This window comes from Epinephelus fuscoguttatus, linkage group LG9 (assembly GCF_011397635.1).
Source record: "Epinephelus fuscoguttatus linkage group LG9, E.fuscoguttatus.final_Chr_v1".
Classification (NCBI taxonomy): Eukaryota; Metazoa; Chordata; class Actinopteri; order Perciformes; family Serranidae; genus Epinephelus; species Epinephelus fuscoguttatus.
In genome coordinates this window covers 23,810,065-23,835,140 of record NC_064760.1, presented here as the reverse complement: position 1 = coordinate 23,835,140, position 25,076 = coordinate 23,810,065, and the positions used below count along the sequence as shown (strand labels likewise).

Below are 25,076 nucleotides of genomic sequence, written 5' to 3'. Positions count from 1 at the left end.
AGTGAAATTATGTACCTTCGTTTCTTTGCCGTTATTTCTTCTCTGTATTTAGTTACATTGATAGTTAAGTGCCACACAGTCTGCTGTCCTCTTCAGCACCACGGACAGCACCTCACTTTGCATCACGCAAAAAGGATACTGCATTCATATTCCCATTATACTGTCGTTTGATCCTCAGTTAGTGATATGCTGTGTTATTGTTTTTTTTACACTGGCATGGATTTGACGTCGAGGATTTTCATGTCAACGTGGACTGATAGCTTGCTGGTTTCTAAATATACTTGTACATTGTGAGTGATCTTTATGAGTCTCGTGAAAAGAGCATGAGCCAGACTGACATCTGGTGGTTAGTTGAACAGTTCTACTTCGTCTGTGTTTTGTACTTAGCTGTCAAACCATATCTCCTGCACACAAACACTACATTCTAATCTTTCACTGCAGTATTTGAAAATCACACAGCCTATTGGGAGTATATTTTACTCTTGAACACAAATTCATACAAATACGTTTTTGCATACTTGTGTAACATATAGGAGACAGCATCACTTACATTTGACATTGTAACACCTTGTGAGAGAATTCATTAATGTATTGACGCACTGCTGTAGTTGCATAATGAAAACATGCCCAGTGTCATGAACATTATAACTTCAAAGCCCATGTTGATGTTTCACTTAATTTACAAATGGCTGTTTTATTCATTGAGTGAGACCAATTCCATTGTCAGCATATTATTTGAACTGTGATGTCAGACAGTTCGTTTTTAAGAGTCACTTCAGTGGAATAGTAGAATACCGTGTTAAATGTTGCCTTAAATTGCAGGTGTTGTCTTAAAAATCACCCTCAATGTGATTTATGCAATATATGGAGACGTATTGTTTCTGCCAGACTGTTATAGAGTGCTGCAGTAGTGCTGTGCACGTTTTAGACTCTAAGGGACGCTGTTGGTCAGTGAAATAATTTCTGTTGTTTGTCGTCATTCAGTCCATCCCCTGACTGAAATGTACAGTGAAGAAGGCTCTCTGTGTTCTGTCGATGTTAAGGGGACGTGAGAGAGGACATGGTCTCAGGGACTTCACTGTAAAGGTTGAAGACGTGTTTATATGAAACAAGGAAACCGATTTATAAGAAGCAGCATTACTGCCATATAACTGGATATATATCACCTTTTTTTGATTCTTTGTTGCCATGATGGCAACTGGAGGATCCGTCGCCTACATCTGCGCAAGATGGCGATTGTTTTGTGGATTGCGACGACAAATAGGACTGCTTATGTTGCTGCTTCATGTGGTGAACATGGTAGGTGGTCAGATTCGTTACTCTATACCAGAGGAGATGAAGAAAGGCTCTGTTATCGGTAATGTAGCGCAAGATCTTGGTTTAGATCTGAGGAGGCTCCGTTCTGGGCGGGCCCGTATCGTGACCGGAGAGAATATTCACTACACCGAGCTGAAGACAGACAAAGGGATTCTAGTCGTGAATGAGAGAATAGACCGAGAGCAGCTTTGTGGAGACGTAACACCGTGTAGCTTCAGCTTTGAGGTGATTTTAGAAAACCCGATTGAATTACACAGAATAACTGTCGAGGTTTTGGATATAAATGATCATGCTCCTGTTTTCCCGAAGAAAGATAAATCTATCAGCCTCGAAATAAGTGAATCCGCTGCAGTCGGAGTAAAATTTCCTCTGTGGAGTGCAGAGGATCTAGATGTGGGGCAAAACGCGTTGCAAGATTATATTTTATCACCAAACGACAATTTTATATTGAAGCAACATGCAAATCCAGACGGAAGTAAATATGTTGAAATGGTGCTCCAGAAGCCTTTAGACAGAGAGCGACATCCCCATCTGTCTTTAAAACTACTCGCAGTTGATGGAGGAACACCACAGAGATCTGGGACAGTTAATATAGATGTTACTGTGTTAGATGCCAACGACAATGAACCAGTATTTAACCAATCAGTGTATAAAGCATCTGTGATGGAAAACACACTGAAAGGCACCAGTATTATCAGAGTAAATGCCACAGACGCTGACAGCGGTTCAAATGGACTCATTACTTACAGTTTGTCTCAGTCGAAAGGAACCGCAGCCGATATATTCAGTATTGATGAAACCACCGGAACAGTTTCTGTGTCTGGTCAGATAGATTATGAAAAAGACAGAAAATACGAGGTGAGAGTCGAGGCAAAGGATCAGGGTGGCCTAATCGGAACAAGTAAAATTATATTTGATGTGTTTGATGTCAACGACAATGCTCCAGTTATTAATATTATGTCGTTTTCCAGCCCCCTGTCTGAGGATGCGCCTCCTGGTACAACTGTGGCTGTTTTGAACATAAAAGATGCAGATTCTGAGAATAATGGTCAAATAAAATGTTCCATAGATGGTAAACTTCCTTTTAAGATCGAATCATCTCTAACAAATTATTACAATTTGATCTCAGATCAACATTTTGATAGAGAATCAGTCTCAGAATATAACATAACAATAACAGCCACTGATCTGGGGTCTCCCCCACTTTCTAGCTCCACAATATTACACCTTAAAATTTCTGACGTAAACGACAACGCCCCATTATTTGATAAAAGCAGCTACTCTGCTTACATCACAGAGAATAATTCCCCTGGAGTTTCTATATTTGCTGTCAGCGCGCGAGACTCTGACTGGAATCAAAACGCCAGAGTGTCGTATCTTTTAGAGGACACACAAGTCAGTGGCAGTCCAGTTTCTACTTATGTGTCTTTAAACTCTGAAAGCGGAGTTCTTAGTGCGGTTCGTTCTTTTGATTATGAGCAAATCAAACAGCTTCAGCTTGTAGTCAAAGCGCAGGATGGAGGCTCCCCTCCACTCAGTAGCAACGTGAGTGTGAAAATACTGATCCAGGACCAGAACGACAACCCTCCTCAGGTGCTGTACCCAGTGCAGACTGGTGGCTCTGTGGTGGCTGAAATGGTGCCTCGTTCAGCAGATGTGGGCTATCTGGTGACTAAAGTGGTGGCTGTTGATGTGGACTCTGGACAGAATGCCTGGCTGTCCTATAAACTGCAGAAAGCCACAGACAGGGCGCTGTTTGAAGTGGGCTTACAGAATGGAGAAATCAGAACTATCCGCCAAGTGAGTGATAAAGATGCTGTCAAACAAAGACTGAGTGTTATAGTGGAGGACAACGGGCAGCCCTCTCGTTCAGCTACAGTCATTGTTAACGTGGCGGTGGCGGACAGCTTCCTGAAGTGCTGTCTGAGTTCACTGACTTTCCACACGACAAGGAGTACAATGACAACCTGACTTTTTACTTAGTCTTGGCTTTGGCTGTAGTTTCCTTCCTCTTCATCACGTGTTTGGTGGTTATTATATCAGTGAAGATCTACAGATGGAGACAGTCTCGCATCCTGTATCACTCCAGTCTCCCTGTCATTCCATATTATCCACCACGTTACTCAGACACTTTGGGGACAGGGACTCTGCAACACGTGTACAATTACGAGGTGTGCAGGACGACAGACTCCAGAAAGAGTGACTGTAAGTTCGGCAGAGCCGGTAGTCAGAACGTGCTGATAATGGACCCCAGTTCTACAGGGACGATGCAGCGGATACAGAGTGACAAGAGCATCCTGGATGAACCTGACTCTCCTCTAGAGGTGAGTCAAATATTTTAGCTTTTTCTACCTTGCTCATGTGGTCTCTTTCAATGTTCAGTTAATTAATAAAAGCCATAGTCCTACGTGCAGTAATTTTCAGCACCATGGACAGCATCCCAGTTAGTCTGACCCACTTTGTAAGAATTCTGCGTCTGTAAAACTCTTTGCATGTGCATCCGTGGCTTCAAGACCACATGTCGTGGACATTATGTTAAGTTATACCAATATTTTGCAATTTCAAGATTATATGTTGTTCTTGAAATATACCTGCTCACTATACACTTCCAACTAATTTCATTTTGTTAATTTATTTGATATGGAAAACACTCCCTACATCTCCACTGCTCATACATCCTGGTTCATCACTATTTTTTTGTAAAATCTTATTTTGAAACTGCTACACTTAGGCTGTTTATTCTAGGTGACTGTTGCTGCTTCCACATGACTGATTCAGTATAGCAACCTTCAGGTGACTGAGTTATTTTAACTGGGGTTGTAATTGATCTAATTTTAGAATAAAAGCATTGGTATTTTCAGATTTTACAGCTTGTCTGGAATTCTTAAGGTAAAAGTTATAGTTCATGTTTTTCAGTTTGACCGTGTTGTAACTGCAATTCAGTTCTCTACTTTATATTTCATATCATTTTCCCTCTATTCCCGTGTTTAATACCATTCTATAGTTGAAGTACTTATTGTTTGCAGTCCTGAGATACACTGTTGTGTGGCGTTCTTACTGATGAGGGCCCCGGTGTGGTACTGAAGTTGTCATATGCTAACATAGGCCTATTTGTTTTCATTTGATGGTATCATTCATCTCTCCAAGGGAAATTGTCGTCATGTAGTTACTATGATACCTGAATTTGCAGTTATTTCCACCCTTATGATGACATGCGTTGTCTGGACTCTAAGGGACGCTGTTGGTCAAGTTAAAACAATTCTGAAATGTTTCAGGCGGTGCCTTTCTACATCATTCTCTGCAGAGAGTGTGTATTCTTTCAACAGTAAAGGACGCTGAGGCTGGCGCAGATAGACCGGTTGTGATTTGATCTTTTTCACCACGAGAGAACGACCGATGAACATATAGATGTTTTTACTACACCTGAATTACATTATTGTTAATCTTTCGGCTTTCTAAGAGAAGTGATTGCATAGTACCAAGTCATAGCATTTTTTACAACATGGATTTTGGAATATGTGACTACCGGACTCCAGGATGGCGTTTGTGTTACAGAATGACGTCGCAGCGCATTCTGTTTATTCTTTTTCTCAGCCATATCGCCAGCAGTCAGATACGTTACTCAATCCCAGAGGAGATGAAAAAGGGATCCCTTATTGGTAATGTCGCACAGGACCTTGGAATAGATATGCAGAGACTCCGCTCTGGCCGGGCCCGTATCGTGACCGGAGAGAGCATCCAGTACACCGAGCTGAAGACAGACAAAGGGACACTAGTGGTGAATGAGAGAATAGACCGAGAGCAGCTTTGTGGAGACGTGACGCCGTGTAGCTTCAGCTTTGATCTGATTTTAGAAAACCCCATGGAACTACACCACGTTACGGTCGAAGTATTGGACATTAATGATAATTCACCCTCTTTTCATCAGCACGACATGCAGTTAACGATTGGAGAATCAGCCGCACCGGGAGCACGTTTTGTTTTGCCGACAGCAAATGATCCTGACGTAGGAGTCAACGGGCTTCAGGACTATCATTTATCTCCTAATGATAACTTTATTTTAAAAAAGCATTCAAATTCCGACGGAAGAAAACGTGCAGAAATGGTACTTGAGAAACCACTGGATAGAGAACGACATCCAAGTCTGTCCCTGAAGCTTATAGCGGTGGACGGTGGGACGCCACAGAAATCTGGTACAGTAAATATAGATATCACTGTCCTCGATGCCAATGACAATTCGCCTGTTTTTAATCAGTCAGTCTATAAGGCCACTGTAACTGAAAATGCCGCAGTCGGTACCTATATCATTACTGTGAATGCTACTGACGCCGATAGCGGATCAAATGGTTTGATTTATTATTCTATGTCGAAAATGCAAGGCAGTATTGACAGTATATTCGAAATTAACAAGACAACAGGTGTAATATTTCTGTCGGGGCAGGTTGACTATGAAAAAGCAAAGAAATATGAAATACACATTGAAGCAACAGACCAAGGAGCTTTAACTGATTCGAGTAAAGTCATAGTTGAGGTGATTGACGTCAATGATAATCCACCTGTTATTAATGTGATGTCTTTCACTAGTCCTGTGTCAGAGGACTCTCCTCCTGGAACAACTATTGGCATTATAAATGTAAAAGACCTGGATTCAGGTGATAACGGACAAGTGAACTGTAGAATAGAACAAAATGCACCTTTCAAGATTAAATCTAATTTAAGAAATTACTATACTTTGGTAACAGATACTGTATTAGATCGTGAAAGTGTTTCAGAATATAACATCACTGTAGTTGCAACAGATGCAGGAATGCCTCCTCTCTCAACAACTAAAACTTTTCATCTAAAGGTCTCTGATGTGAACGATAATGCTCCAGTGTTTTCACAAAGTACTTACAGTGCGTTTATCGTGGAAAATAACTCGCCGGATGTTTCACTTCTTACTGTAAGAGCGAAGGATCCCGATGAAAATCAGAACGCCCGTTTATCATATATTCTGGATGTTAATGACGTAGGCGGATCTCCAGTTTCTGAATATGTTTCTGTCAGTGCAGACAGCGGAGTGATACACGCTGTACGCTCCTTTGATTATGAACAAATCAAACAGCTTGTTTTCGTTGTGAAAGCGCAGGATGGAGGCTCCCCTCCACTCAGCAGCAACGTGAGTGTGAAAATACTGATCCAGGACCAGAACGACAACCCTCCTCAGGTGCTGTACCCAGTGCAGACTGGTGGCTCTGTGGTGGCTGAAATGGTGCCTCGTTCAGCAGATGTGGGCTATCTGGTGACTAAAGTGGTGGCTGTTGATGTGGACTCTGGACAGAATGCCTGGCTGTCCTATAAACTGCAGAAAGCCACAGACAGGGCGCTGTTTGAAGTGGGCTTACAGAATGGAGAAATCAGAACTATCCGCCAAGTGAGTGATAAAGATGCTGTCAAACAAAGACTGAGTGTTATAGTGGAGGACAACGGGCAGCCCTCTCGTTCAGCTACAGTCATTGTTAACGTGGCGGTGGCGGACAGCTTCCCTGAAGTGCTGTCTGAGTTCACTGACTTTCCACACGACAAGGAGTACAATGACAACCTGACTTTTTACTTAGTCTTGGCTTTGGCTGTAGTTTCCTTCCTCTTCATCACGTGTTTGGTGGTTATTATATCAGTGAAGATCTACAGATGGAGACAGTCTCGCATCCTGTATCACTCCAGTCTCCCTGTCATTCCATATTATCCACCACGTTACTCAGACACTTTGGGGACAGGGACTCTCCAACACGTGTACAATTACGAGGTGTGCAGGACGACAGACTCCAGAAAGAGTGACTGTAAGTTCGGCAGAGCCGGTAGTCAGAACGTGCTGATAATGGACCCCAGTTCTACAGGGACGATGCAGCGGATACAGAGTGACAAGAGCATCCTGGATGAACCTGACTCTCCTCTAGAGGTGAGCCGAATTATGTAGCATCTTCTCATGGTCGTTTTTTCTCGTTATACATTTTATTACATCGATAATAACGTGTTACACGTTTGTATAACCACTTCCTCTGATGTGCTGTTTTTGGTGACACACACATTACTCTGATAAAGTGGCATGTTGAGTAAACAAATACTTTATATTGTTGAAAGGACAGCTGAATGATGTCGCTCCGTGTCTGTGCCGTTATTTCTCCTTAGTTACATTGATAGTAAAGTGCTACACCTTATACAGTCCTCTTCAGCACCACGGACAGCACCTCAAGTTAAACTCTTTGGGGACACTGTTAAGTTTATTTTCAAATGATATTGCCCTTTATTGTCATTTGCTGGTTTGCTGTTTTATTGTGTCACACGCACAAAGCTTTTACTTAGTTGCATTTTCTGTTAATGCTAACAGATACCTTGCATCTTTCTAAATGTGCCTGTGCAGCGTGTGATCTCCAGAGTCTCTTGAATGCTTTCACTCGCGACTGTTCACAAAGTTGTTTGTGTGTGACTTATTTTACTGACAGTCAGATAGTCTCCTTTTACCACTTTCATTTAACATAAATTCTCTTTCGAAGGTCGTTGTTAACTTTTCCTTCTTTCTCAGCGGTTCCCCAATACTACAGAACTGCAGTGGTATTTTGTTTTTGTTAATTTATGCGACGTGTATGCAAGTCTATTTCATTGAACACATTTGCATATTTTACAGTTAATAACATAAAAGCAGAATTATACTAAAAGCCATCGTGATATCTATTCCCATGCTAATATTTTTATTGGAATATTGTGTTGATTTTTTTAAATTTATTTTTTATTAATTTGACATGCACCAGTCAAATGTAATGAACCACTTCATTTGCAGAAATAGTTCTCTACTGTATGATGTTACTAATGTTGGACTCTAAGGGACGCTGTTGGTCAATGCATCACAGTCTCTAAAACATTACCACACAGTCTCCTCCCTTACTACCGTCTGCTATGAGAGAAAAGAGGATGGTGTGCAGTATGTGGGCTGACATAGGTGGAAACAGACTCGCATTTATTGATATCTAATTCGTGTATAGAAAGTAAATTGGAAAAAGGACATATTTTCTCTGAACTGGCACGGGCAGTGTGTTTTTTCATATCCCGTATCTTGCTTGGATCGTTGCGGAGAATATTTTTTTTTTCTTTTGCTATGGCTTGTGGAATACCACCCTTCTCTCGGTGCGTGAAATGGCGCTTTGGTTGCGGACAGAATTTGCAGCTTCTCTTCTTCCTTTTGTATCTCAACCATATGGTCAGCGGACATATCCGATATTCAATCCCGGAGGAGATGAAGAAGGGATCTCTAATCGGTAATGTAGCACAGGATCTTGGTTTGGATCTGAAAAGGCTCCTCTCTGGCCGGGCCCGTATCGTGACCGGAGAGAGTATCCAGTACACCGAGCTGAAGACAGACAAAGGAACGCTGGTAGTGAAAGAGAGAATAGACCGAGAGCAGCTTTGTGGAGACGTGACACCGTGTAGCTTCAGCTTTGAGGTGATTTTAGAAAACCCGATGGAGCTACATCAAATTACAGTTGAAATTACAGACATAAATGATCATTCGCCCACATTTAAACGACACGCAATCCAATTTGAAATCAGCGAATCAGCTAATACTGGCGCTCGGTTTTCACTAGCGAGTGCAGAAGACCCAGATGTGGGTGTCAATGGACTCAAAGAATATATTTTGACCGAGAATGACAATTTTGCTCTGAAACAAAATTCGAATGCAGATGGAAAGAAATATGCAGAGATGGTGCTTCAGAAGCCATTAGACAGAGAAACAAATCCTAATCTATCTCTAAAGCTAATAGCTGTAGACGGTGGAACTCCGCAGAGATCTGGTACAGTAAATATAGATATCACTGTTCTTGATGTAAATGACAATGCGCCTGTATTTAATCAGTCAGTGTACAAAGCTACTGTGATGGAAAATGCTCCCAGAGATACTTATGTAACCACTGTTAATGCTAGTGACGCAGATGTCGGGTCAAACAGTATCGTGACGTATTATTTTTCAGATCCTAACAGTGGTCTGGGGAATTTATTTATGGTTGATGAAAAAAGTGGCGTAATTTTAATAACAGGTTCTATCGATTATGAAAAAGACAAGAAGTACGAGCTCAGAATTGATGCAAAAGATCAGGGAGGTTTGACAGACTCGAGTAAAGTGATAATTGAAGTAACTGATGTAAATGACAACGCCCCTACTATCAGCGTCATGTCATTCACTAGTCCTGTGTCAGAGGACTCTCCTCCTGGAACAACTATTGGCATTATAAATGTAAAAGACCTGGATTCAGGTGATAACGGACAAGTGAACTGTAGAATAGAACAAAATGCACCTTTCAAGATTAAATCTAATTTAAGAAATTACTATACTTTGGTAACAGATACTGTGTTAGATCGTGAGAGTGTTTCAGAATATAACATCACTGTAGTTGCAACAGATGCAGGAATGCCTCCTCTCTCAACAACAAGAACCTTTAATTTAAAGGTCTCTGATGTGAACGATAATGCTCCAGTGTTTTCACTAAGTGCTTACAGTGCGTTTATTGCAGAGAATAACTCTCCAGGTTTTTCTGTTCTCACGCTGAGGGCTAAAGATCCCGATGAAAACCAAAACGCCCGTCTATCTTATATTCTGGAAGATACCAATATCGGTGGATCTCCAGTTTCTGAATTTGTTTCTATAAATGCAGAAAGCGGAGTGATACACGCGGTGCGCTCATTTGATTATGAGCAAATCAAACAGCTGGTCTTCGTTGTGAAAGCGCAGGATGGAGGCTCCCCTCCACTCAGTAGCAACGTGAGTGTGAAAATACTGATCCAGGACCAGAACGACAACCCTCCTCAGGTGCTGTACCCAGTGCAGACTGGTGGCTCTGTGGTGGCTGAAATGGTGCCTCGTTCAGCAGATGTGGGCTATCTGGTGACTAAAGTGGTGGCTGTTGATGTGGACTCTGGACAGAATGCCTGGCTGTCCTATAAACTGCAGAAAGCCACAGACAGGGCGCTGTTTGAAGTGGGCTTACAGAATGGAGAAATCAGAACTATCCGCCAAGTGAGTGATAAAGATGCTGTCAAACAAAGACTGAGTGTTATAGTGGAGGACAACGGGCAGCCCTCTCGTTCAGCTACAGTCATTGTTAACGTGGCGGTGGCGGACAGCTTCCCTGAAGTGCTGTCTGAGTTCACTGACTTTCCACACGACAAGGAGTACAATGACAACCTGACTTTTTACTTAGTCTTGGCTTTGGCTGTAGTTTCCTTCCTCTTCATCACGTGTTTGGTGGTTATTATATCAGTGAAGATCTACAGATGGAGACAGTCTCGCATCCTGTATCACTCCAGTCTCCCTGTCATTCCATATTATCCACCACGTTACTCAGACACTTTGGGGACAGGGACTCTGCAACACGTGTACAATTACGAGGTGTGCAGGACGACAGACTCCAGAAAGAGTGACTGTAAGTTCGGCAGAGCCGGTAGTCAGAACGTGCTGATAATGGACCCCAGTTCTACAGGGACGATGCAGCGGATACAGAGTGACAAGAGCATCCTGGATGAACCTGACTCTCACTGTTGAGTTTATCTTTATTCTCAGTGACTGGTGTGCTGTTTTATCATGTCACCCACACAAAGCTTTTACTTATTTGCAATTTGTGTTAACGCTAACAGATAGCTTGCTGGTTCTAAATGTGCCTGTGCAGCGTGTGATCTCTAGAGTCTCTTCAATGATTTTACTCGCGACTGTTGATAACATGGTTTGCGTTTGACTTTTTACTGACAGTCAGAAAGTCTACTTTTACCTCTCTCATTTAACATCAAGTTTCTTCGACGGTCCGTGTTGTCTTTTCCATGTTTCGCAGGTTCCCCAAATTACGATAGAATTGCAGTGGTATTTTGTTTTTTGTTATTTATGAGACGTGCATAGCAATGCTTTTTCATTTAACATATTTGCATATTTTAGAGTTAGTGATTTAGGAATAGAACGATATGAAAGTCATGATGAGATATATATGGATTTAAATATATTTTTATTGGAATATTGTGTTGATTTCCTTAAATTAATTTGATATGCACCACTCAGATTTAATCAACCACTTCAAATTTGCAGAAATACTTCTCTACTGTATGATGTTACTGTTTTTGAACTCTAAGGGACGCTGTTGGTCAATGCATCGCAGTCTCTAAAACATTACCTCACAGTCTCCTCCCTTACTACCGTGTGCTATGAGAGAAAAGAGGATGGTGTGCAGTATGTGGGCTGACATAGGTGGAAACAGACTCGCATTTATTGATATCTACATTCATTTATAGAAAGTAAATTGAAAAAGGCCATATTTTCTCTGACCACTGGCACGATTAGATGTTTTTCATTTCTATTGCTTGGATCGTTGCGGGAGAATATTTAGTACCAAGTCATAGCATTTTACAACATGGATTGTGGAATACCACTGTGACTCCCGGTGCGTGAAATGGCGCTTTGGTTGCGGACAGAATTTGCAGCTTCTCTTCTTCCTTTTTATCTCAGCCATATGGTCAGCGGACATATCCGATATACAATTCCGGAGGAGCTAAAAAAGGGATCTCTCATCGGTAACGTGGCTCAGGATCTTGGTCTGGATGTGCAGCGGCTCCGATCTGGCCGTGCCCGTATTGTGACCAGACAAAGCATCCATTACACCGAGCTGAAGACAGACAAAGGCGTTTTAGTCGTGAATGAGAGAATAGACCGAGAGCAGCTTTGTGGAGACGTAACACCGTGTAGCTTCAGCTTTGAGGTGATTTTAGAAAATCCCATGGAAACATCAAATTACAGTTGAAATTACAGACATAAATGATCATTCGCCCTCATTCAAAAGATAGTATCAATTTTGAAATCAGCGAAATCCGCACCGGGCGCTCGGTTTTCACTGACGGAGTGCAAAGACCCAGATGTGGGTGTCAATGGACTTCAGGACTATATTTATCTGACCTAATGACAATTTTATTTCTGAAACAAGCATTCAAATTGCAGATGGAAAGAAATATGCAGAAATGGTGCTCAGAAACCATTAGATAGAGAACGACAAGTCTGATCTATCCTGAAGCTTATAGCGGTGACGGTGGAACTCCGCAGAAATCTGGTACAGTAAATATAGATATCACTGTTCCTCGATGCCAATGACAATGCGCCTGTATTTAATCAGTCAGTGTACAAAGCTACTGTGATGAAAATGCTCCCAGAGATACTATGTAACCACTGTTAATGCTAGTGACGCAGATAGGTCAAACAAATGGTTTGACGTTTATTATATTTCTATGTCAGCACTGGCAGTATTTATTTACGGTAAATGAAAAGTGGCGTAAACAGGTGTAATAACAGGTTCTGTCGGGGCAGGTTGACTATGAAAAGACAAAGAAATATGAAATCAGACATTGAAGCAACAGATCCAAGGAGGTTTTGACAGATTCGAGTAAAGTGATAGTTGAAGTAACTGATGTAAAATGACAACGCCCCTACCTGTTATTAATGTGATGTCATTCACTAGTCCTGTGTCAGAGGACTCTCCTCCTGGAACAGCTATTGGCATTATAAATGTAAAAGACCTGGATTCAGGTGATAACGGACAAGTGAACTGTAGAATAGAACAAAATGCACCTTTCAAGATTAAATCTAATTTAAGAAATTACTATACTTTGGTAACAGATACTGTGTTAGATCGCGAGAGTGTTTCAGAATATAACATCACTGTAGTTGCAACAGATGCAGGAATGCCTCCTCTCTCAACAACAAGAACCTTTAATTTAAAGGTCTCTGATGTGAACGATAATGCTCCAGTGTTTTCACAAAGTGCTTACAGTGCGTTTATTGCAGAGAATAATTCTCCAGGGGTTTCCCTTCATACTGTTAGGGCTAAAGATCCCGATGAAAACCAAAACGCCCGTATATCTTATATTCTTGAAAATACTAGTATCGGTGGATCTCCAGTTTCTGAGTATGTTTCTATAAATGCAGAAAGCGGAGTGATACACGCGGTGCGCTCATTTGACTATGAGCAAATCAAACAGCTGGTCTTCGTTGTGAAAGCGCAGGATGGAGGCTCCCCTCCACTCAGCAGCAACGTGAGTGTGAAAATACTGATCCAGGACCAGAACGACAACCCTCCTCAGGTGCTGTACCCAGTGCAGACTGGTGGCTCTGTGGTGGCTGAAATGGTGCCTCGTTCAGCAGATGTGGGCTATCTGGTGACTAAAGTGGTGGCTGTTGATGTGGACTCTGGACAGAATGCCTGGCTGTCCTATAAACTGCAGAAAGCCACAGACAGAGCGCTGTTTGAAGTGGGCTTACAGAATGGAGAAATCAGAACTATCCGCCAAGTGAGTGATAAAGATGCTGTCAAACAAAGACTGAGTGTTATAGTGGAGGACAACGGGCAGCCCTCTCGTTCAGCTACAGTCATTGTTAACGTGGCGGTGGCGGACAGGTTCCCTGAAGTGCTGTCTGAGTTCACTGACTTTCCACACGACAAGGAGTACAATGACAACCTGACTTTTTACTTAGTCTTGGCTTTGGCTGTAGTTTCCTTCCTCTTCATCACGTGTTTGGTGGTTATTATATCAGTGAAGATCTACAGATGGAGACAGTCTCGCATCCTGTATCACTCCAGTCTCCTGTCATTCCATATTATCCACCACGTTACTCAGACACTTTGGGGACAGGGACTCTCAACACGTGTACAATTACGAGGTGTGCAGGACGACAGACTCCAGAAAGAGTGACTGTAAGTTCGGCAGAGCCGGTAGTCAGAACGTGCTGATAATGGACCCCAGTTCTACAGGGACGATGCAGCGGATACAGAGTGACAAGAGCATCCTGGATGAACCTTTTCAAATGATATTGCCCTTTATTGTCATTTGCTGGTTTGCTGTTTTATTGTGTCACACGCACAAAGCTTTTACTTAGTTGCATTTTCTGTTAATGCTAACAGATACCTTGCATCTTTCTAAATGTGCCTGTGCAGCGTGTGATCTCCAGAGTCTCTTGAATGCTTTCACTCGCGACTGTTCACAAAGTTGTTTGTGTGTGACTTATTTTACTGACAGTCAGATAGTCTCCTTTTACCACTTTCATTTAACATAAATTCTCTTCGAAGGTCGTTGTTAACTTTTCCTTCTTTCTCAGCGGTTCCCAATACTACAGAACTGCAGTGGTATTTGTTTTTGTTAATTTATGACGTGTATGCAAGTCTATTTCATTGAACACATTTGCATATTTTACAGTTAATAACATAAAAGCAGAATTATACTAAAAGCCATCGTGATATCTATTCCCATGCTAATATTTTTATTGGAATATTGTGTTGATTTTTTAAATTTATTTTTATTAATTTGACATGCACCAGTCAAATGTAATGAACCACTTCATTTGCAGAAATAGTTCTCTACTGTATGATGTTACTAATGTTGGACTCTAAGGACGCTGTTGGTCAATGCATCACAGTCTCTAAAACATTACCACACAGTCTCCTCCTTACTATCTGCTATGAGAGAAAAGAGGATGGTGTGCAGTATGTGGACTGACATAGGTGGAAACAGACTCGCATTTATTGATATCTAATTCGTATAGAAAGTAAATTAAAAAAAAGGACATATTTTCTCTGAACTGGCACGGTCAGTGTTTTTTCATATCCCGTATCTTGCTTGGATGGTTGTGGAGCATATTTTTTTCTTTGCTATGGCTTGTGGAATACCACCCTTCTCTCGGTGCGTGAAATGGCGCTTTGGTTGCGGACAGAATTTGCAGCTTCTCTTCTTTCTTTTTTATCTCAGCCATACGGTCAGCGGACATATCCGATATTCAATCCCGGAAGAGATGAAGAAGGGATCCCTAATCGGTAATGTAGCACAGGACCTTGGTTTGGATCTGAAAAAGCTCCGCTCTGGCCGGGCCCGTATCGTGACCGGAGAGAGCATCCAGTACACCGAGCTGAAAACAGACAAAGGAACGCTGGTAGTGAAAGAGAGAATAGACCGAGAGCAGCTTTGTGGAGACGTAACGCCGTGTAGTTTCAGCTTTGAGGTGATTTTAGAAAACCCGATGGAGCTACATCAAATTACAGTTGAAATTACAGACATAAATGATCATTCGCCCACATTCAAACGAGACGCAATCCAATTTGAAATCAGCGAAATCGCTAATACGGGCGCTCGGTTTTCACTTGCGAGTGCAGAAGACCCAGATGTGGGTGTCAATGGACTCAAAGAATATATTTTGACGGAGAATGACAATTTTGTTCTGAAACAAATCTCTAATGCAGATGGAAAGAAATATGCAGAGATGGTGCTTCCAGAAGCCATTAGACACAGAGAAACAAATCCTAATCTATCTCTAAAGCTAATAGCTGTAGATGGTGGAACTCCGCAGAGATCTGGTACAGTAAATATAGATATCACTGTTCTGATGTAAATGACAATGCGCCTGTATTTAATCAGTCAGTGTACAAAGCTACTGTGATGGAAAATGCTCCCAGAGATACTTATGTAACCACTGTTAATGCTAGTGACGCAGATGTCGGGTCAAACAGTATCGTGACGTATTATTTTTCAGATCTAACAGTGGTCTGGGAATTTATTTATGGTTGATGAAAAAGTGGCAGTAATTTTAATAACAGGTTCTATCGATTATGAAAAAGACAGAAAAGTACGAGAGCTCAGAATTGATGCAAAAGATCAGGGAGGTTTGACAGACTCGAGTAAAGTGATAATTGAAGTAACTGATGTAAATGACAACGCCCCTACTATCAGCGTCATGTCATTCACTAGTCCTGTGTCAGAGGACTCTCCTCCTGGAACAACTATTGGCATTATAAATGTAAAAGACCTGGATTCAGGTGATAACGGACAAGTGAACTGTAGAATAGAACAAAATGCACCTTTCAAGATTAAATCTAATTTAAGAAATTACTATACTTTGGTAACAGATACTGTGTTAGATAGAGAATGTTTCAGAATATAACATCAACTGTAGTTGCAACAGATGCAGGAATGCCTCCTCTCTCAACAACAAGAACCTTTAATTTAAAGGTCTCTGATGTGAACGATAATGCTCCAGTGTTTTCACTAAGTGCTTACAGTGCGTTTATTGCAGAGAATAACTCTCCAGGTTTTTCTGTTCTCACGCTGAGGCTAAAGATCCCGATGAAAACCAAAACGCCCGTATATCTTATATTCTGGAAGATACCAATATCGGTGGATCTCCAGTTTCTGAATTTGTTTCTATAAATGCAGAAAGCGGAGTGATACACGCGGTGCGCTCATTTGATTATGAGCAAATCAAACAGCTGGTCTTCAGCTTGTGAAAGCGCAGGATGGAGGCTCCTCCACTCAGCAGCAACGTGAGTGTGAAAATACTGATCCAGGACCAGAACGACAACCCTCCTCAGGTGCTGTACCCAGTGCAGACTGGTGGCTCTGTGGTGGCTGAAATGGTGCCTCGTTCAGCAGATGTGGGCTATCTGGTGACTAAAGTGGTGGCTGTTGATGTGGACTCTGGACAGAATGCCTGGCTGTCCTATAAACTGCAGAAAGCCACAGACAGGGCGCTGTTTGAAGTGGGCTTACAGAATGGAGAAATCAGAACTATCCGCCAAGTGAGTGATAAAGATGCTGTCAAACAAAGACTGAGTGTTATAGTGGAGGACAACGGGCAGCCCTCTCGTTCAGCTACAGTCATTGTTAACGTGGCGGTGGCGGACAGCTTCCTGAAGTGCTGTCTGAGTTCACTGACTTTCCACACGACAAGGAGTACAATGACAACCTGACTTTTACTTAGTCTTGGCTTTGGCTGTAGTTTCCTTCCTCTTCATCACGTGTTTGGTGGTTATTATATCAGTGAAGATCTACAGATGGAGACAGTCTCGCATCCTGTATCACTCCAGTCTCCCTGTCATTCCATATTATCCACCACGTTACTCCGACACTTTGGGGACAGGGACTCTGCAACACGTGTACAATTACGAGGTGTGCAGGACGACAGACTCCAGAAAGAGTGACTGTAAGTTCGGCAGAGCCGGTAGTCAGAACGTGCTGATAATGGACCCCAGTTCTACAGGGACGATGCAGCGGATACAGAGTGACAAGAGCATCCTGGATGAACCTGACTCTCCTCTAGAGGTTAGTTTAATAATGTACCTTCGTTTTTTCCGTTATTTATTACATGATAATAGTGTACAGATGTATAACCCCTTCATCTGATGTGCTGTTTTTGATGACACACATATTACTCTTATAAAGTGGCATGTTGAGTTAACAATTACTTTATATTGTTGAAAGGACAGTTGAATCATGTCGCTCTGTGTCTGTGCCGTTATTTCTCCGTCTGTGTTTAGTTACTTTGATAGTAAAGTGCTGCACCTTATGCAGTCCTCTTCAGCACCATGGACAGCACCTCACTTTGCACGAGTTGATAGGATCGCTGTTGAATTTCTTTGCAAATTGTATGGCCCTTACTAGTTACTAGTTTTGCTGTTTTATTGTGTCACACGCACAAAGCTTTTTTTAGTTGCATTTTATGTCAATGCTAACAGATAGCTTGCTAGTTTCTAAATGTGCCTGTGCAGCGTGTGATCTCCAGAGTCTCTTGAATGATTTCACTCGAGACTGTTGACAAAGTGGTTTGTGTGTGACTACAATTATTTTACTGACAGTCAGAAAGTCTCCTTATACCGCTCTCATTTAGCATCGGTTCTCTTTCGAAGTTCTTTTTGTTGTTGTTGTTGTTGTTTCTTTTCCTTCTGTCCCAGCGATTCCCCAAATTACTATAGAATTACAGTGGTATTCTATGTCTGTTAGTTTATGCGACGTGTATTGCAAGTCTATTTAGCTGAATGTATTTGCATACTTTAGAGTTAGTAACATAACATGACACAACGTGATATTTGTTCTTATGTTAATATATATATTTTTTTAATATTGTGTTGATTTTTTTTTAAATTAATTAATTTGATATGCACCAGTCAGATTTAATCAACCACTTCATATTTGCAGAAATGCTACTCTACTGTATTATGTTACTGACTTTGGACTCTAAGGGACGCTGTTGGTCAATGCATCACAGTCTCTAAAACATTACCACACAGTCTCCTCCCTCACTACCGTGTGCCATGAGAGAAAAGAGGATGGTGTGCAGTATGCAGGCTGACATTCGAGGACAACACACTGGCATCAACTGATATCTACATTCATTTATAGAAAGTAAATTAAAAAAAAGGACATATTTTCTCTGAACTGGCACACAGTGTTTTTCATATCTATCTTGCTTATCTGTGGAGCATTTTTTCTTTGCTATTTTTGTGGAATACCACCCTTCTCTGCGTGAAGATGGCGTTTGGACAGAATGCAGCTTCTCTCTTTCTTTTTATCTCTGCGCCATGGTCAGGACATATCCGATATTCAATACCAGAGGAGATGAAGAAGGCTCTTATCGGTAATGTAGCAAGATCTTGGTTTAGATCTGAAAGCGTTCTGGCGGGCCCGTATCGTGACCGGAGAGATATCCAGTACACCGAGCTGAAGACAGACAAAGGATTCTAGAGAAAGAGAGAATAGACTTTGCAGCTGGAGACGTAACACCGTGTAGTTTCAGCTTTGAGGTGATTTTAGAAAACCCAATGGAACTACAGTACTGTTGAAATTAGACATAAATGATCACGCCCTTCAAAAGAAATCCATTTGAAATCAGAAAGCGAATACGGGCGCTGGTTTTCACTTGAGTGCAGAGGATCTAGATGTGGTGCAATGGACTTGCAAGAATATTTGACCAAATGACAATTTTGTTTGAAACAAATCAAATCCAGATGGAAGTAAATATTGCAGAATGGTGCTCAGAAGCCTTTAGACAGAGAGACATCCCATCTATCTCTAAAATAGCTGTAGACGGTGGAACTCCACAGAGATCTGGAGAAAATATAGATTACTGTTTTAGATGCAAATGACAATGCGCCTGTTTAACCAATCAGTGTATAAAGCATCTGTGATGGAAAAAACTCACCAGAGATACATGTAACCACTGTTAATGCAGACGCAGATGCGGGTCATACGTGACATTATTCAATCAACAGGAACAGGAATATTTCAGGTTGATGAAAAAGTGGCGTATTTTGTCAGGTCATGATTATGAAAAGAGAAGTACGAGTAAATTGAGCAAAAGATCAGGAGGTTTGACAGACAGTAAAGTGATAATTGATAACTGATGTAAACGACAATGCCTTATTAATATATGTCATTCTTTCCAGCCTGTCTCAGAGGATTCTCCTGGTACAACAGATTGCATTATAAATGTAAAAGATGCAGATTCTGATAATGGACAAATGTAGAATGCAAAATGCACCTTTTAAGATTAAATCATCTCTAAGAAATTACTATACTTTGTAACAGATCAACATTTTGATAGAGAGTGTTTCAGAATATAATATCATAAAGCCACTGATGCAGGTGCCTCCTCTCTCCAACAAGAACTTAATTTAAAATCTCTGATGTAACAATGCTCCAGTGTTTTGATAAGTGCTACTGCTTACATCAGAGAATAACTCCAGGTTTTTCTTTTCACACTGAGCCAGAGACTGACTGAATCAAAACGCCGTATCTTATATTCTAGATACACATCGGTGGCGTCCAGTTTCTAATTATGTTTCTATAAATGCAGAAAGCGGAGTGTGGTGCGCTCTTTGATTATGAGCAAATCAAACAGCTTCTTCGTTGTGAAAGCGCAGGATGGAGGCTCCTCCACTCAGTAGCAACGTGAGTGTGAAAATACTGATCCAGGACCAGAACGACAACCTCCTCAGGTGCTGTACCCAGTGCAGACTGGTGGCTCTGTGGTGGCTGAAATGGTGCCTCGTTCAGCAGATGTGGGCTATCTGGTGACTAAAGTGGTGGCTGTTGATGTGGACTCTGGACAGAATGCCTGGCTGTCCTATAAACTGCAGAAAGCCACAGACAGGGCGCTGTTTGAAGTGGGCTTACAGAATGGAGAAATCAGAACTATCCGCCAAGTGAGTGATAAAGATGCTGTCAAACAAAGACTGAGTGTTATAGTGGAGGACAACGGGCAGCCCTCTCGTTCAGCTACAGTCATTGTTAACGTGGCGGTGGCGGACAGCTTCCCTGAAGTGCTGTCTGAGTTCACTGACTTTCCACACGACAAGGAGTACAATGACAACCTGACTTTTTACTTAGTCTTGGCTTTGGCTGTAGTTTCCTTCCTCTTCATCACGTGTTTGGTGGTTATTATATCAGTGAAGATCTACAGATGGAGACAGTCTCGCATCCTGTATCACTCCAGTCTCCCTGTCATTCCATATTATCCACCACGTTACTCAGACACTTTGGGGACAGGGACTCTGCAACACGTGTACAATTACGAGGTGTGCAGGACGACAGACTCCAGAAAGAGTGACTGTAAGTTCGGCAGAGCCGGTAGTCAGAACGTGCTGATAATGGACCCCAGTTCTACAGGGACGATGCAGCGGATACAGAGTGACAAGAGCATCCTGGATGAACCTGACTCTCCTCTGGAGGTTAGTAAAATAATGTACCTTCGTCTCTTTGCCGTTATTTGTCTGTATTTAGTTACATTGATCGTAAAATGCTGCTTGGTCTTCTGTCCTCTTCAGCACCATGGACAGCATATGTTGCATTAGTACTGCTGACATATTCATTATATTGTTATATCCTCAGTAAAAGCCTCAGCTGTTTTTTTAACACTGGCATGGATTTGACGTCGAGGATTTTCATGTCAACGTGGACTGATAGCTTGCTGGTTTCTAAATATACTTGTACATTGTGAGTGATCTACAGTATGAGCCAGACTGACATCTGTATTCTGATCAGTTTTACTTCTGTCTGTGTTGTATTTCAGTACCATGACATCTCAGTATTTTACATCACTTAATAGTTGCTTTTCAGACTTTTCTGAGGTTCAGCAGTGAAAATATAGCGTCATATACCTGATAAACATTACTTCTTCTCTGAGTACACACACTCATTATATTGAGTATATTTTAGTATTGTGTTACTATATGATGTTTTTACTAATGAACTGCAGCATCATGTTATTTTCTCTTTCTGTATATCTTGTAAGAGAATGTATTCGTGTATTGACACATTGCTGCAGTTATGTGCATATTGTCTTATTTTGTATTGTTTTTTTCATTTTGTTTTATCTTATTTATCTAGATGCATTGATATATTCAAGAATAGATCATTATTTTACTTTTTAGATATTTAAGTCATGTCTACATTTATGTTAAATACCATTTTTCCTTTTACAGTTTAAAATCAGTGATTTATATTATGCCACATGTTTCTCTAGACTGTTATTGTCCCAGATGTCAGTTTTAGACTCTAAGGGACGCTGTTGGTCAGTGAAATAATTTCTGTTGTTTGTCGTCATTCAGTCCATCCCCTGACTGAAATGTACAGTGAAGAAGGCTCTCTGTGTTGTCAGAAGGGACGAGAGGACATGGTCTCAGGGACTTCACTGTAAAGGTTGAAGACGTGTTTATATGAAACAAGGAAACCGATTTATCAGTAGCAGCTTTACTGCCATATAACTGGATATATATCACCTTTTTTATTCTTTGTTGCCATGATGGCAACTCGACGATCCCTCGCCTACATCTTCGCAAGATGGCGATTGTTTTGTGGATTGCGACGGCAAATAGGACTGCTTATATTGCTGCTTCATATGGTGAACATGGTAGGTGGTCAGATTCGTTACTCTATACCAGAGGAGATGAAGAAAGGCTCTGTTATCGGTAATGTAGCGCAAGATCTTGGTTTAGATCTGAGGAGGCTCCGTTCTGGGCGGGCCCGTATCGTGACCGGAGAGAATATTCACTACACCGAGCTGAAGACAGACAAAGGGATTCTAGTCGTGAATGAGAGAATAGACCGAGAGCAGCTTTGTGGAGACGTGACACCGTGTAGCTTCAGCTTTGAGGTGATTTTAGAAAACCCAATGGAACTGCACAGAGTAACTGTTGAGGTTTTAGATATAAATGATCATGCTCCCGTTTTCCGAAATAAAGACAAGCCTATCCATTTTGAGATAAGTGAATCAGCTGTAGCTGGAGTGCAGTTTCCACTGCAGAGTGCAGAGGATCTAGATGTGGGGCAAAACGCGTTGCAAGATTATATTTTGTCACCAAACGACAATTTTATTTTGAAACAACATGCAAATCCAGATGGAAGTAAATATGTTGAAATGGTGCTCCAGAAGCCTTTAGACAGAGAGCGACATCCCCATCTGTCTTTAAAACTAATCGCAGTTGACGGAGGAACACCACAGAGATCTGGTACAGTTAATATAGATGTTACTGTTTTAGATGCCAACGACAACATTCCGGTTTTTAACCAATCAGTGTATAAAGCATCTGTGATGGAAAACACACTGAAAGGCACCAGTATTATCACAGTAAATGCCACAGACGCTGACAGCGGCTCATATGGACTCATTACTTATAGTTTGTCTCAGACGACAGGAACCGCAGCCGATATATTCAGTATTGATGACAACACCGGAAAAGTGTCTGTGTCTGGTCAGATAGATTATGAAAGAGACAGAAAATACGAGGTGAGAGTCGAGGCAAAGGATCAGGGTGGCTTAATCGGAACAAGTAAAATTATAGTTGATGTGACTGACGTCAACGACAATGCCCCAGTTATTAATATTATGTCGTTTTCAAACACAGTATCAGAGGATGCGCCTCCTGGTACAACGATTGCTATACTGAACATAAAAGATGCAGATTCTGAGAATAATGGTCAAATAAAATGTTCCATAGATGGTAAACTTCCTTTTAAGATCGAATCATCTCTAACAAATTATTACAATCTGATCTCAGATCAACATTTTGATAGAGAATCAGTCTCAGAATATAACATGTGCCACTGATCTGGGGTCTCTCCTCTAGCTCACAATATTACACTTAAAATTTCTGATGTAAATGACAACGCCCATTATTTGATAAAGCAGCTACTCTGCTTATCACAGAGAATAACTCCCCAGGAGTTTCTATATTCTGTCAGCGCGCGAGACTCTGACTGGAGTCAAAACGCCAGAGTGTCGTATCTTTTAGAGGACACAAGTCAGTGGCAGTCCAGTTTCTACTTATGTGTCTTTAAACTCTGAAAGCGGAGTTCTTAGTGCGGTTCGTTCTTTTGATTATGAGCAAATCAAACAGCTTCAGCTTGTAGTCAAAGCGCAGGATGGAGGCTCCCCTCCACTCAGTAGCAACGTGAGTGTGAAAATACTGATCCAGGACCAGAACGACAACCCTCCTCAGGTGCTGTACCCAGTGCAGACTGGTGGCTCTGTGGTGGCTGAAATGGTGCCTCGTTCAGCAGATGTGGGCTATCTGGTGACTAAAGTGGTGGCTGTTGATGTGGACTCTGGACAGAATGCCTGGCTGTCCTATAAACTGCAGAAAGCCACAGACAGGGCGCTGTTTGAAGTGGGCTTACAGAATGGAGAAATCAGAACTATCCGCCAAGTGAGTGATAAAGATGCTGTCAAACAAAGACTGAGTGTTATAGTGGAGGACAACGGGCAGCCCTCTCGTTCAGCTACAGTCATTGTTAACGTGGCGGTGGCGGACAGCTTCCCTGAAGTGCTGTCTGAGTTCACTGACTTTCCACACGACAAGGAGTACAATGACAACCTGACTTTTTACTTAGTCTTGGCTTTGGCTGTAGTTTCCTTCCTCTTCATCACGTGTTTGGTGGTTATTATATCAGTGAAGATCTACAGATGGAGACAGTCTCGCATCCTGTATCACTCCAGTCTCCCTGTCATTCCATATTATCCACCACGTTACTCAGACACTTTGGGGACAGGGACTCTCCAACACGTGTACAATTACGAGGTGTGCAGGACGACAGACTCCAGAAAGAGTGACTGTAAGTTCGGCAGAGCCGGTAGTCAGAACGTGCTGATAATGGACCCCAGTTCTACAGGGACGATGCAGCGGATACAGAGTGACAAGAGCATCCTGGATGAACCTGACTCTCCTCTAGAGGTGAGCCGAATTATGTAGCATCTTCTCATGGTCGTCATTTCTCATTATAAATGTTATTACATCGATAATAAAGTGTCACACCTATGAATGACCCATTCCTCTCTTTTGGTGATACTTCTCTGATGTAGTGTTGTGACACATTTATTGTTAGAGTGCTTGTGCAGTGTTGACAAACATGCATTTATTTGTTATTGTTGAAAGGACAGTTGAATCATGTCGCTTCGTGTCTGTACCGTTATTTCTCCCTCGGTGTTTAGTTACATTGATAGTGAAGTGCTGCACCCTAAGTACAGTCCTCTTCAGCACCACAGCACTCACAGTTAACCACTGAGTTTATCTATCTCAGTTGTTGTTATCATCACACACAAAGCTTTTACTTATTTGCAATTTGTGTTAACGCTAACAGATAGCTTGCTGGTTCTAAATGTGCCTGTGCAGCGTGTGATCTCTAGAGTCTCTTCAATGATTTTACTCGCGACTGTTGATAACATGGTTTGCGTTTGACTTTTTACTGACAGTCAGAAAGTCTACTTTTACCTCTCTCATTTAACATCAAGTTTCTTCTGCTCATTCTTATGTTTGCAGGTTCCAAATTACATAGAATTGTATTTGTTTTGTTTTTATGACGTGCATAGTAATTTTCATATATTTGCAAACATTTAGAGTTATGATTTAAATAGAACATATGAAAGTCATGATATATTTAAATAT

The 25,076-nt window shown here is 41.6% G+C and overlaps 4 protein-coding genes and 3 pseudogenes across 12 annotated transcripts in view; all 7 read left to right on the top strand.

Moving 5' to 3' along the window:
- The window catches only part of LOC125894246 (protocadherin gamma-C5-like), a 143,154-nt gene that overhangs the window by 45,274 nt on the left and 72,804 nt on the right, over positions 1-25,076 (top strand). Inside the window, exon 2 of one of the 9 annotated variants that reach the window (XM_049585535.1) lies at positions 17,308-17,460. The exons of 7 other annotated variants lie outside the window; for them this stretch is intronic. In XM_049585535.1, the coding sequence (XP_049441492.1) occupies positions 17,308-17,460 (153 nt within the window). Of the gene's footprint in view, positions 1-17,307; positions 17,461-20,711; positions 20,865-25,076 lie in introns of all 9 variants that reach the window. One more of the 9 variants, XM_049585536.1, reaches the window with a different exon arrangement.
- LOC125894256 (protocadherin gamma-A5-like) lies at positions 1,040-24,383 on the top strand (annotated as a pseudogene).
- Positions 1,049-3,659, top strand: LOC125894251 (protocadherin gamma-A10-like). The gene is given in 2 exon segments (XM_049585547.1): positions 1,049-3,223; positions 3,226-3,659. Coding segments are annotated over 2 exon segments (2,469 nt in total). The 5' UTR covers positions 1,049-1,188.
- On the top strand, positions 4,659-7,273 carry LOC125894257 (protocadherin gamma-A3-like). The gene has a single exon (XM_049585549.1). The coding sequence runs from the start codon at positions 4,820-4,822 to the stop codon at positions 7,271-7,273; it is 2,454 nt and encodes an 817-aa protein (XP_049441506.1). The 5' UTR covers positions 4,659-4,819.
- Positions 8,275-10,888, top strand: LOC125894986 (protocadherin gamma-A3-like). The gene has a single exon (XM_049586755.1). It carries the CDS (start codon positions 8,450-8,452, stop codon positions 10,886-10,888), a length of 2,439 nt encoding a protein of 812 aa, XP_049442712.1. The 5' UTR covers positions 8,275-8,449.
- LOC125894985 (protocadherin gamma-A5-like) lies at positions 11,841-16,587 on the top strand (annotated as a pseudogene).
- LOC125894984 (protocadherin gamma-B7-like) lies at positions 18,667-19,215 on the top strand (annotated as a pseudogene).

Excerpts from the sequence above, each read along its gene's own strand:
- LOC125894986 (XM_049586755.1), top strand. The coding sequence starts at position 8,450 with ATGGCTTGTGGAATACCACCCTTCTCTCGGTGCGTGAAATGGCGCTTT.
- LOC125894257 (XM_049585549.1), top strand. The coding sequence starts at position 4,820 with ATGGATTTTGGAATATGTGACTACCGGACTCCAGGATGGCGTTTGTGT.